General features: G+C 37.5%; 1 protein-coding gene and 1 long non-coding RNA gene across 10 annotated transcripts in view; both read right to left on the bottom strand.

Annotated features, from left to right (window-relative positions):
* LOC310660671 overlaps positions 1–12601 on the bottom strand; it is a 365222-nt gene that overhangs the window by 117813 nt on the left and 234808 nt on the right. The gene's annotated exons all lie outside the window — the stretch shown is intronic.
* SNX13 (sorting nexin 13) overlaps positions 1–12601 on the bottom strand; it is a 66483-nt gene that overhangs the window by 29615 nt on the left and 24267 nt on the right. For all 9 annotated transcript variants that reach the window (XR_014503516.1, XR_014503517.1, XM_083405354.1 and 6 more), the window contains 7 exons: positions 11930–12042; positions 10697–10799; positions 9429–9518; positions 6274–6395; positions 3586–3707; positions 2494–2595; positions 1960–2048 (listed from right to left, as the gene is read on the bottom strand). Coding sequence is in view for 7 of the 9 variants with exons in the window: in XM_083405354.1 (XP_083261480.1) it covers positions 1960–2048; positions 2494–2595; positions 3586–3707; positions 6274–6395; positions 9429–9518; positions 10697–10799; positions 11930–12042 (741 nt within the window). In the remaining 2 variants the exon portion in view is untranslated. Of the gene's footprint in view, positions 1–1959; positions 2049–2493; positions 2596–3585; positions 3708–6273; positions 6396–9428; positions 9519–10696; positions 10800–11929; positions 12043–12601 lie in introns of those variants that run through there.

The raw sequence follows: 12601 nt of genomic DNA, 5'->3' as shown, positions 1-12601 counted from the left end.
CTCCTTTTACTCCATGCAATCATAATAATGGGGGTGGAGGGCAGGGAGAGACAGAAAGACAGACACACACACACACACACACACACACACAGAGAGAGAGAGAGAGAGAGAGAGAGAGAACAGGGCTGTGTCAGTTCCATCCTGACTCCATCAACCCAGCAGCAACCCACCCACCCCTGCTCCACTATCCAAATATTAGTAAAGAAAGGTGAGTCCTGCTGAAGGCATGCAGAAGCTCATCATGATCTGGAATGCTCAATGATCACATGGAGTGCCTACATGTGTTCAGCAGGTTTTTCTACTGCAGACATCTCAACACATAGATAGGGAAGGGAGAAGGGGAAGCATTGCTGGTGGTAACGGGACAACAGGCACAGCCTTGTTCTCTGCCTTATTGCAATCGCAAAAGGGCTCATGTTTAGCAATGTAATCTTACAAATGTCTTGTCAGGGGTGAGAAGCAGCTGAGCTGCTCAAACAGGAGATAAGGGTTTAATTGTCATAGCTGGCGACTCTGCAGGGCTGGAGAATCCTAGTCTTATTAGCAAGTTCTGCTTTGCACTTAATGGGATGCAATAGAAGATGCAACCTCCCTCTATAGCACAAGGAGATAGGTTCTCAAATAAACCAATATTTGCAGAGCCTTCTGACTGATTCTCCAGTGCAACCTACCAACCAATATGAATTTCTTCCTCCCCCACTTTATGATGTGACTGACAAGCAAGAACTCTAGGGCTTAGGCGTCTTGAAAGGCTTGCCACCACAATTCCAGCTCCATCTTCAAGTCAAAACATAATTAAATATGTAAGTTAAAGATGGAATTCCTTTCTGATCTGTATTCAAACACAAGGGAGCAGGAAAAGAATAAAGAGGCAAGGTTGAAAATAGTACTGAAAAGTGTAAGGAACTCTAATAAAATAATAAATTGCTGAATGCATTTCAGCAGCAACCTTCCTCAGGGGAAACGAAATGACAAACCATAATTCAAAGAATGCAAAGTTGTTCATAGTCAAATTGTATGTACTTTTTAACATAGGTTTAATATAACTAATGACTATGAATACCATATACATGTTGCATTGTTAATATTTTAACATTGTTTAAATTATGATGGTTCATTCAGTGCCCAAGGAAGGTTTCCACAGTCTACTGGGCAAATTAATATTCTGTTAAAGCTTTTCAGTACTATTTTCAGGCTTGTCTTTTCTTCTTCTTTTACTCTTCTATATTTAGAGTTAACTGACTGTTTGGAATTAGAAGTTATTTCTCTCTTAAAATATCCTCTTTCTTCTGCTCCTCCAAAAGGTACAATACTGTATGCACTCTTTGTATAACAGGCATGATCTAGCTCACCATGAGTGAAGCAGCTCCACCCATATTTCTAAATGCCCTTCCTGCCCTTGTATGTGTATTAGAATACATATGGAAAGGCAACGTAAGTAGTAATAACTTCATCTAGCCTCCCCTTGGACACGACAGGCTGGCCATCCCTTAACAGCAAACACACTGTGAGTGAACATGAGCATATACAAGTGGTGAGTATACATGTCTGGTGGTGGTGGTAGCAAGGAGGAAGCTGGGCTTTAGTTGTGGGAACCTTCCTTGCTTGGGTACCCAGTGGTGGACTGAATCATGCCATTTCATTTTTAATGGTCTTTTTAATCACGCCATTTCATTTTTAGTTTTCTCACACTCCACATTCATATTTCACAGAGCAACACTATATGGCCTACTCAGAAGTGAGTCTCAGAAATGAGGTAAGTAGATACAGGATAGCAACCTAAGTCATTTATACCTTAAAAACAGATTGACTGAAATTAAACAGAGAATTGCAAAAGCTTTAATTACCAGACAGAGCTAGATATAAAAATCTTATGGTGCCTGATTATATAAACATCATGCAGTTCCTAGGCTAAGGAGTATTGGACACTCCTGGAGTAGGGTAGGAAACTAAATTTACCCTGACAAAATATCTCATGATCTTGTTCTGGAAGTCTCCAGGAGGTAGCAATAAATACAGTAAAACTTCACACAGATCCCTTAGGAATCCTAAAGGTACAAGATATAAAAGAAAACAGTGGATAACAAAATCTAATATTGTGTTAAACATATTCCTTTCAAATATTTTAAGCAGAATAGAAATCATTATATATTACAATAAATGCCACCACCACATTTTCTATGACAATAATCCAGAAAATCACTTCTTGGTAATAATTTTCTAGGAATACAATATTAGGTTGCAATATATAATGTAGAGCCACAAGTCTCACTTCTAAACTAATAGAAAAGAATTTTATTTTTCTGTTACAAATACATTATTCCTACTTCTAATTAATAACAAAATTCAATGTCAAAACTATGCAGCAGAAGTACACTTAATTAAATACGAGGGATTAACAATGATCCACTTAGAAATCTCAGTTTATTTCTAGGAGACTGGTTGCTGCTCTAATTTAGTCACAACGAAACTGAAGAAAGCAAGGGGAAAAACCTTCTTCATCTTTGGGAGATGTGCAGACGAGATCACGACAGACTCTCTTTTCCGTTTCAACTTCAACTTCAAAAAATGTATTTACAAGGTCTTCTGCCCCATCTAAATAGAATTGGAAAATTTGAGCACATCAGCTGCACTGAGATTCTTTTTCCAAATGAACCTCTATGAGAAACTTCTTAACTATTTAAATATAAATCTGCTTAGCAATTTAATTTTCTTTTCTCATGTGTGACAGGATATGTATTTCACAATGAGGAAAATCTTAAAGCTTAGTTCAGTGACTACATTTGTGTGCACTTCCACTACAGTCAAAACAGAAGCCAAGAGTTACAAGCCAGGAAATGGCCACAGCAGGGACTCTGGTCCTTGTGTTTGGTAACATACACAAAGAATAATCACAACTGCTTTCCTTGAAAATGGAAGTCTGTGTGACAGGAAGCAACTGCTCTCTCAACCATTAGAGTACAGGCTGTACTGTAATTTTTATTTCTGATACCATAAGTTTCCAGTTTAAGTACTTAGTTCTTTCAATTGGGAAAATCACCAGAAGACCAAATCAATCACATCCCAAACCAGTGAATCACCTAATCTGCCTTTTCAAGCAGACTTATGTTAGCTACCAGTCAGAATACATTTATCTAGACAGAGAAATGAAAGCTTCTGCTGCGGAGGAGCATCTATCTTGCCCAATGACTTCCGTCAAGACAGAAGAGGGCTGGCATACAATACTCTGCCCCCACAAAGATAATTTCCTGTTCCCTTTGCCTCCCTGAAAAACCCTTCCTGGGGAGCAGGAGAATAGGAAATCAGGAGGAATATGAGTGGAGACAACTTGCACTCTTGTGTCAAACAATGGAACCCATATTGTTTAAACCTGATATTTATTTATCACTAGTAGATACATATTTAATGCCAAACTAAGGCACTTGTGGCAATTAAAACCACTGTAAAAGAAGATATTGCACACACTAAGCTCTTATCTGTAAGATAACAGCAGCTAAATGCATTGAGAAATAGCTGCAGGCTACCTTTTACACAACTCAATTAATTACAAATTTTAAAACAACATATGAAAGTTGTAGCCATTACCCTTAATCTGATCCTCTTTCTCTGTTATCCTTTGCTGAGCTTTTCTGAATACTCTTAGATGAGTGGTAAAGTCATCTACGAGCCGGGTGGTAAAATAAGGCTGCCAATCTACTTCTTTTGACCTTTCAAAATAAAGAAATACTACATAGACATAATGTTATAAAGCAGACAGACAGTGCAATTTTAAACATGTTTTCTCAACAGTAAACTACAGTGGTGCCCCACAAGACGAATGCCTCGCAAGACGGAAAACCCGCTACACGAAAGGGTTTTCCGTTTTGGAGGTGCTTCGCAAAACGAATTTCCCATGGGCTTGCTTCGCAAGACGAAAATGTCTTGCGAGTTGCTGCAATTTTTTTCCGCTCCCCACCCCCTTTTTCTAAGGCACTAAGCTGCTAATAGCCTTTTAGCAGCTAATCCGCTAATCCCTTAAACCTTTAATAGCCGCTAAACCGCTAATAGCGCTAATCCGCTAATGGGGTTGCTTCGCAAGACGAAAAAACCGCTAGACGAAGAGACTCACGGAACGGATTCTTTTCGTCTTGCGAGGCACCACTGTACATTGTACTCAAAAGTGTCCTTACTCCCTAGTATGTTTAGAGAAGGTTTTTTGTTTGTTTTGTTTTACAGTGAACTGTTATAGAATTATGATTAGCATGTAATATTAGCATGTTGTTGGTTACAAAAAATGAATTCAAGTAATAGCAATTCTTTACAGTACTTAAGTTGCACATAGTAGAATACAACAGTAGGTGGCAACCTTACATAAAAATGCTGTTCAAGACATCTCAAGCACATGGATGAGGGAGGAAGGAACTAGAAAGCTGTGATCCTAAAGTAGACACCTTTGATCGAATTGGCCAGGAGGATCAATGCAGAGATCAGAGCAGGGGCTTGCTCCAAAACTGTGCTTTGCTGAATTCCCATTCTCTTACGGATTGGTATGTGAGGTGGTTTGAACTTTGCCTATCTGTTTCTTTTATAAGTTATTTCAGCCACTACAAAGTGTGCTGGTCTCCAGCCATCACATGTAGAAATCAAAATAGCAAACGTCACCGAGTCTTGATGGTGTGATGTTACTCTCAGGGAAACCTTGCATACATTTCATGCATTTTACACTCAATTGCCCCTAAAACTAAGGGGATGTCCAATTACCGTACTCATAAATATGTAGAATGTACATTAAAATTCCTTATAGTGCAACAGCGTGTCATCCAGACCCATCACTCTCAGAAAGACTTGCTGCAATGATTTCAATGCATGTGATGGCAGGAATCTCACATATAATCAAACAACTCATAAGCATCTGGAATTACTTTTTAAATACATCAAAATATGACAGAGATGCAGCCCTTGGACCACTTCATGTTCTTTTCTAAATTTTTATGTCATAAACCTCTGGATTTTAAAGGAAACATATAGTTTTGTCTTTGAAAATCCATGCAGAAACAGGATGGAATGAAACTTTGTCCTATCCCATGACAAACTGGCCCAATAATTTGTTTCCTGGAACCATCCCTATTCCAGAGAGACAAAACAAAACAAAAACCAATCCCAAATGTATGGCATTATGCTCTGTAAGTATTAGTAACATCTGGTGAACAATCTAACCATTCAACAACTGAAGGTTATGATGTTAAAACTGTTTTGTGTAACACAATAATATGTGTACAGTTCTGTGAAATAAAGTATCTGATGATGTAGTGGATCTAAATAAAGACTCCCACCTAAAGAAACTTCATTTAATGCCCAAAGGGAGATCCAGGTAGTTTGAAATGGCTAATCAGCATCTGTACATATTGGGTTAGAAGCAGATTAATCTAGTTAAACTCCTACTGAAACCAAAAGGATTTAAATCATGACAAATGATTCACATTTATTGCAATGAGAACTAAGTACAACTAACCTACTGTGGCTCCAACTTATCGTTACATTTTTAATAAATGCTGAAAATATGAGCTGGAAAAAGATGTCCAACTTCTTCCTGCTTGTGAGAACAAGCAGTGAAACCACATTATATTTCAGTGAGCAGAAGTGAGTAATGTTAAAAACTTTCAGGATATGAAGGGTCATATTTCACAGTAAAAAGATGATAATATTTGGCTGAATTTCACAAGTTACACAGCACCTTATTGCCACTTAATTACTTTCTCATTATGAGATGAAAAAGTGGTTTCTTCGATCAGTAAACTGAAACAACAAAATAAGTTTCTCCTATCATTTGATACAGGCAAGTTTTCAAAGGTTGTTGATCATCATATGAAATGTCAATTACTTGTATACATCCAGGGATATCTCAGTTGGTAGAGCATGAAACTCTTAATCTCAGGGTTTTGAGTTCAAGCCCCATGTTCAGTAAAATATTCCTGCACTGCAGAGGGTGAGACTAGACAACCTTTGTGGTCCCCTCCTATTCCTCAATTCTATGATTCTAGGTCGGAACCTATTAAATATTCCCCTCTTTAAAAAAGCCAAGTTGTCCTTGTAAGCAATCAGCTGTAACACAAACTCACAAAACATGATATATGTGTGCAACCTTTTGTGATACCATCTGTTTTTATTGCATGCAACTTACTAATATATTGCAAGGAAGAATTAAGAACCATTTTTAATCTGTTTTTGTAAGCTACTGGGATAATTTTAGGGAAAGCTTTTGTGGTTTGTTTGAAAAACAAAAGCAATTCTTACCTAGAAGAAAACTGAATTAGTGCATTTTGGAGAGCTTGCCTGATTTCAAGAAGAAAAGATTCATCGTCACTTAGTGTGTAATACCAATACTGGACATAGTCACGCAAGGAAAACTGGATAACCTAAAATTGTATAAAATTAGATAAATAAAATATTAAAACATTCATGTGTATAATTTTTCTACATTATCTGAAAATTGTGCTAAACAAATAACGCTTATAAGGGCTAAAGTTGTGATGCTGGCCTGGTTCACATAAAACAGTATACCAAAGTTCATACAACTATGTGGTGTGCTTCCCTCCTCCCTGCTAGAATTTGGAGAAAACAAACTCTGATCCTAGCAAACCTCAATCTGTAGCCAAGGTTTGTTCTTGGGTTGCTGACCAGAGTTTGTTAGGAGCAAAACAACCCTCGATGCTTCATGAACAAGCAGATAGAACCAAAAGCCCCATCTTAGGTGTCATTACAATAACTTATCAACTGTTGTTCATCATAACATGCAAATGAAGCCATAATTGTGCGACACAATTCTCATTCAGAATGTGAGAAATTCGGAACACTAACATGAATCGCAATTCTGGGTGTGCTCATGATCACAAGCACACTGCAGAGCTCTCCTGCTGCTGGTCACTGAACACATTGGCTCAAGAGTATTTACCTTTCGTGTTCTGGATCATAGCCACTTGCTTAAATAAAGGCTCAGAGTGGCTTATCAGAGTGAGGGGTTTTTTTTGCCCTTATCTTGATTTACTTAAAATCAGGTTGGTTACAGTTGCATTTATACAGCGACTCTTGGTAGAGTACATCAAGGGAGAAGGAATGTTTGTGCAGGAGAGAGAATGAATATGTGTTGCCTGATTTCACAAGTCCACTCCCTAAATGTCTAGTTTATTCTACATCTCTGTTACATGAGAATACTGAAAAACTTTTTCTGACTAAAGTAGCAGTCAGTGCCTTTTTAAACATGGCAAACTTCACAATTCCTTTCACCAAACCTACAGTGAACTGTGGCCACAGGTACCTATGATGTAAAACTACCATCAATAGTGTTTTCCAAATCTTACAAATAGCACCACAAGGCTTACTTTGCTTTTGATTTTAATTCCACAAATCTTAGAATTAAGCACTTACATAAAGGGGTTATGTTCTCATTAACAACAACAATATATAAAAGCTTGTTGTTGTTAATGAGAGGTTAAACGCCTTATGTATTTTGCAACAGTAGAGAATAATACAGGGGAAGGGGGGGAGGATCAAAGCTTGAAATGTTAAGACAAAACAGCAAACAGTAAATTACGCTTTAAATCTCCAGATATCCAAACTAATCTCAGTATTTGTCTAGGAATGATGTCAAGGACTCAAAGACACCAGGTCATGAAATCCACCCAGTGCTAAGGCAAATTTACCACCACCCCTACAAAAACATACAAACCACCCACCCCACCCCCACCCCACATTATACAGAAGTTTCCCCTTAGCTAATGAGTACAAAAAGTACAAAAGTTTTTTTCCCTCAGTAATCATGCTGCTTGCAAGCTTTGAAAGGCTTTGGAAAAACCAGCAAAACTATTTTGCATTTTGAGTATGACCCAGGGCAAGCCTTGCGTACATGTCCTGTTTCCTTCTCTTACTTAAAGTGGAAATAAAGGAGATTAGAAATCTCCATATCTATTTGCAGCAAATGATAGTTTACAGCTTTGTCTGGGATCCTAGTTTTCTTTAACCATAGTTTGTTGAGTTTGGATTAAAGAGCAAACTGAGGTTTGCTGCAAAAAAAAGCAAAAAAAAGGAATGGAAGCTTCTAATCCCCTCCCCTCATAAATGGAGAAGGGATAAGCAGAGTAGGGAGTATGCAAATTAAAGATTCATGCCTGTTCCTATCACTGCATTTTATAATTGATTGGAATGGTTAACATATATTTTAGCCCTGATAAAGAGTTCTGCTCAAAATTCATAGAGCATTTGACTCTTTTTAGAGGGGGTGGGGAACCATTTATTAAATATTTATGTCCTCCTTTACATCCACAAGTGCATTTCCTCAAGGGTGCAGCACATGTCCTTTCAAAGTATGAATTTACATTAAATATAATGTAAATATACTACAGTGTCAGAAAGACTTTAATTTTTCAAGTTCTAAAAACCAGGGAGCAAGCAAGAGTAGTGATATACATTCCTAATTGAGGAAACCACAATTCAGTTCTAGATCTTGCTTGATGCTTCTGCAGTTCTGTGCTAGTTCTGTGCTATCTGTTTCTGGTTACATACATCAACCATGTCTGGGGCAAAGACCATAAGTAAACAGTAATCATCGTCTGCCCCTTCCCCCCACCCTCCACTTCAACCAGAACAACCAAAGTCTACCTGGTGATAATTCAGAGTATAATCTAAGCATGTAGAATGACCGAATATAAACCGTACATATTTTATAGTTGGCTTGTTTAGCAACTAACAACTGCTTCAGACCATTGTTTAGCATTACATGTAAACCAGCTCTTTTAGTAAGACCTTTTGAAGTGGACCCACAACAAGGAATGCAAAAACAATCTGGACAAGGTATTATTTAGCCAGTTTACTCTCTTATATTTTAAACCCAGTTTTCTTCCATCTTGCATGCCACCTTGGGCTCCATGTGGTACTCTGGCAGACACCGATTCAGGGGCTAGCCAGAAACAGACCTCCTTAGCTTCAGTAAGATGGTAGCTTTAGGCACCTTCAGGTTATACTCATGTACTTATGGGGGAAACGTGTTGTATTGGCTATCTACAACTTTAACACATATGTCAATAAATATATGAGACAGATGTGATTCAATGAAAACACTACTAAGTCCTTCAGTTCCTTGGGATAACAGCCAGAAAGTCCAAGTCACTTCAAAAGGCGCTAACCACATTTAGGACGTGATTTCTACCTGATCTATCACCAGAAATAATGTGAAGTGTAAAATGGTCAGAGACATACCATATTCAGCCCAGTATGCTCATTATTTCAGCCCCAAGGAGACAAGGAATAAGAACATATGTGTACTCAATATATACCAGCTTGAAAGTTCTCCTATTTCAGCATCCCACAAAAAAATCTTACTACAGCAAATGTCACAGAATATCATGGCCATGGCTATAGTCTGATTTGCAATTAAATTATTTTTCAAAACTTACTTGTTGCAAAGGTTCATCAATTATATAGGCTCCAGTCAACCTCCTATCAATCTTAATAGGCTTGCTTTCCTGTTTCATTTCTTCTATGCACTTTGGGAGAGAATGGACACTTAAGTCAATTCATAAAAAAATTAAATTCTGACACATGCTTATGGTTTACGATGCAAAAAGGATTCAGCAAAGGACACACCTACTGGATTTTGTGCTATCAGCAACCCTTTGTGTGAGGATACCATATTTAAAAAGCACATGGAAGTGCTGTTAAGGATAGCCATGATCAAAATCCACTGAGATTACAGAGCTTGTAGCAGGTCCAGTGTTAAACAGTGCATTAATGTAGTATAGTTTTCATCAATACATTCAGACAGACACAAAAACAGATATATATCTAAGCATATTTTATTCAAACTGCAGGAGGAGGACCCGACATTCAAGATTAAGTTTTAGGCAACAGCTTCTAGTTAAACCACTAAAGACAGCTTCATTGTTCATACCTTGTCTATCTTAGCAACTTAGAATTTAAACCAAAGGCGGCAAGCTTCCCGCATGTACTACAAGCACAAGCTTTACTTTTCAGTCTAAGACTATGAAAGTCCAATTAAGTCAGCTGAAGAAGCAGATGTATCAACTTAAAAAAGATGAAAGGTCTGGAATGGTGATCCTGCCAGGACAGACAGCAAAAACCACTTTGGGGCTAATTTGCAGAAAATATACATAAAATACAATATTAGAAAAAGAGAGAAAGCTAAACTAAGCGATAAGCAAGATGTAATGTTGCATTTAATGTATCTGGGTTTGTTCGTTGTTTTAAAAATAGCAGCTGTACCGCTCTCCAATCTGGATTAGACCAGATTGAAATAAAGCTAAACTCCTCTCTACATGCCCCACAGTCCCAAACCTGATCTACCCTGACAGAAATGCTATCACGCATTTCATGCATCATCTTGTTGAAGTTTCAGAGAGAAATCACATGAGAGAAAAAGTCATTTGGGAGTTCACACACATCATCATGTTATTCTGTTTATAAAGTACTTCACGATTCTTACTTTATTTATGACTTCATTTTCAGTATAACCAAAATTGATATATCAACCATCAGCAGAAGTTGTTTAATAACAAAGGTTGGGGGGGGTGTTCTTTAAATTGCCTATAATACCTTTTCTTTGGTTGCTAACTTGAAAAGGAAATTTGGCAGATAGCATGAGCACAAAAAAGTTTGACTTGCGGAGAATAAATTGCGAAAAATAATGCCAGTATATTTTGCTTACCTTAGTAATACCAAATGATGTTGGAGGAAGATAGGAGTGTTCACACCGTTCAAGGTACGTCTCTGAGTTGTTTTTCCCAAACAAGAGTGTTACCACAAAGCCCCTAGAAGAATGAAACTATATTGTAAGTTTCAAACAGTGAGATAATCTACTAACTTTCTAAATAAAAAATAGCCAAAACTTGTTCCCCAAGCCTCCACCTACTCAGTGCTAAATGAATGTTGTTTAAATACTGCAAAAATATTTGTATTAAACAAACTTATTTTTTGGAACACAAATCCTGCTTAACATCTTTGAATTAACTTCATTCCTGTGAATTTACCAATTCATCCATAGTAAAAGTTAATACAATATGGTATTAACTTATGGTAAGTTATTCACATTTACGTTTTGCTCCTCTCTTTCCAGGCATACCTCTGTGCTTAAAAGCTCTAAAGCACACACACACACACACACACACACACCCGCCGCCTGGAGTTTTCCCTGTGAAAACCTGCTCTTTAGAGCTCAATTGGAGCAAACATCAATTTGGGTTTTCTGCAGATTGACATTTGCTCCGACTGAATTTAAAGATTGGATTTCGCAGACAAAGCAGCAACAACAAAAAGGGCACTTGGATACAGAGCTTTTAAGTGAAGACTGTGCCTGGAAGGAATGGAAGTGTGGATAAGCCCTAAATTGAGTTGCAGCATTCACAGAAAGAAATGGGTTTATAGGAATAGATGAAAATAAAACAGAGAAATTATTTATGCATTTAAAGTGATTTCACTTTAACCTGTCTTGAAGAAAGCCTTGGGTGAATATGGGTTATACATTTTCGTGATAGTTAATTTGTCCTTGACTGAACTCTTCAATTGAGGCCTCCATACAGTCAATGACTCGTTGAATTTTATCTCATAATGGGTATAACAATGTGCTATCAAAAAACGTGCAGGTACAGTGAAGTAATTTACTTAAATATGCTTGATTATCTTGAAAAGAAGCAGAAAGGATGAATAATACTGCCAAACAGATGAATAATAATAACAAGGTTCTTTATCAATGTTTCGTCTTTGCAGACATCAAGAAGCTGGGGACCTATTTAAGAAACCTGTCTTGCTGACTATAATCTCTTTTTGTTTGATCTTTCTTAAAGGGAACATATTTATCAAAATAGTTCTAATTATACTGCATCGTTCTTAAGTACAATGCTTTCTTTACATATATCAAACACACACAAAATAGCATACTTACCCACCCACGAAGCAGAGAATATAAAATGCAAAGTAAAATATAGCGAATGGTCCAAATGTTATTAGAAAAAGCACGACGCCAAGGCTTCCCCATCCCCATATGGAAAGACTGGTCTGGAATACAATAAGACACAAAACAAGCAATGTTTACATTTTGTATGGGAAGCAGTAATAGCCAAATCTCTCCTTACACTTTTGCTACTTAACAAAACAATGTTTCCTTTCTACTGAAATAAATAGATGACAGATAGAGGAAGCCAATTTAGAATAGCTAGGCTTACTTTAACAAGGTCTAGCAGCAGTTATACATAGCTAGTACTGAGAATGAGGGGGTTAGGGGAAGGGTGCATGTTACAGTAGCTTCCTCCCAAACCCTAAACTCCCATTTTTTTAGGGGTGAGTTGAGTCAGGCACACATGGAACAGAGAGGCATGTTGGCCCCAAACTTCTTCTAATGCACATTTTAAGCACACACACCCCTCAGACAAACATGTGGCTTTACACAGAAATAAATTCTCTTGAAATTATTGAGACTTCAGTTCCACGTTATGTTTCAGGAGCAAGGTAGAACATATTCATATGAACGGAATGTATTTTTATTTTAATAACTACAATATGGTTTGCTTTTACGACGAAGAACTGATGATCACTCAGATTCACTGAGAAACAATTA

The sequence above is a fragment of the Podarcis tiliguerta genome, assembly GCF_965153285.1.
Source record: "Podarcis tiliguerta genome assembly, chromosome: 12".
In the NCBI taxonomy this organism is placed as follows: domain Eukaryota; kingdom Metazoa; phylum Chordata; class Lepidosauria; order Squamata; family Lacertidae; genus Podarcis; species Podarcis tiliguerta.
The sequence above is the reverse complement of the archived record's forward strand: the minus strand, read 5'-3'. Positions and strand labels throughout refer to the sequence as shown.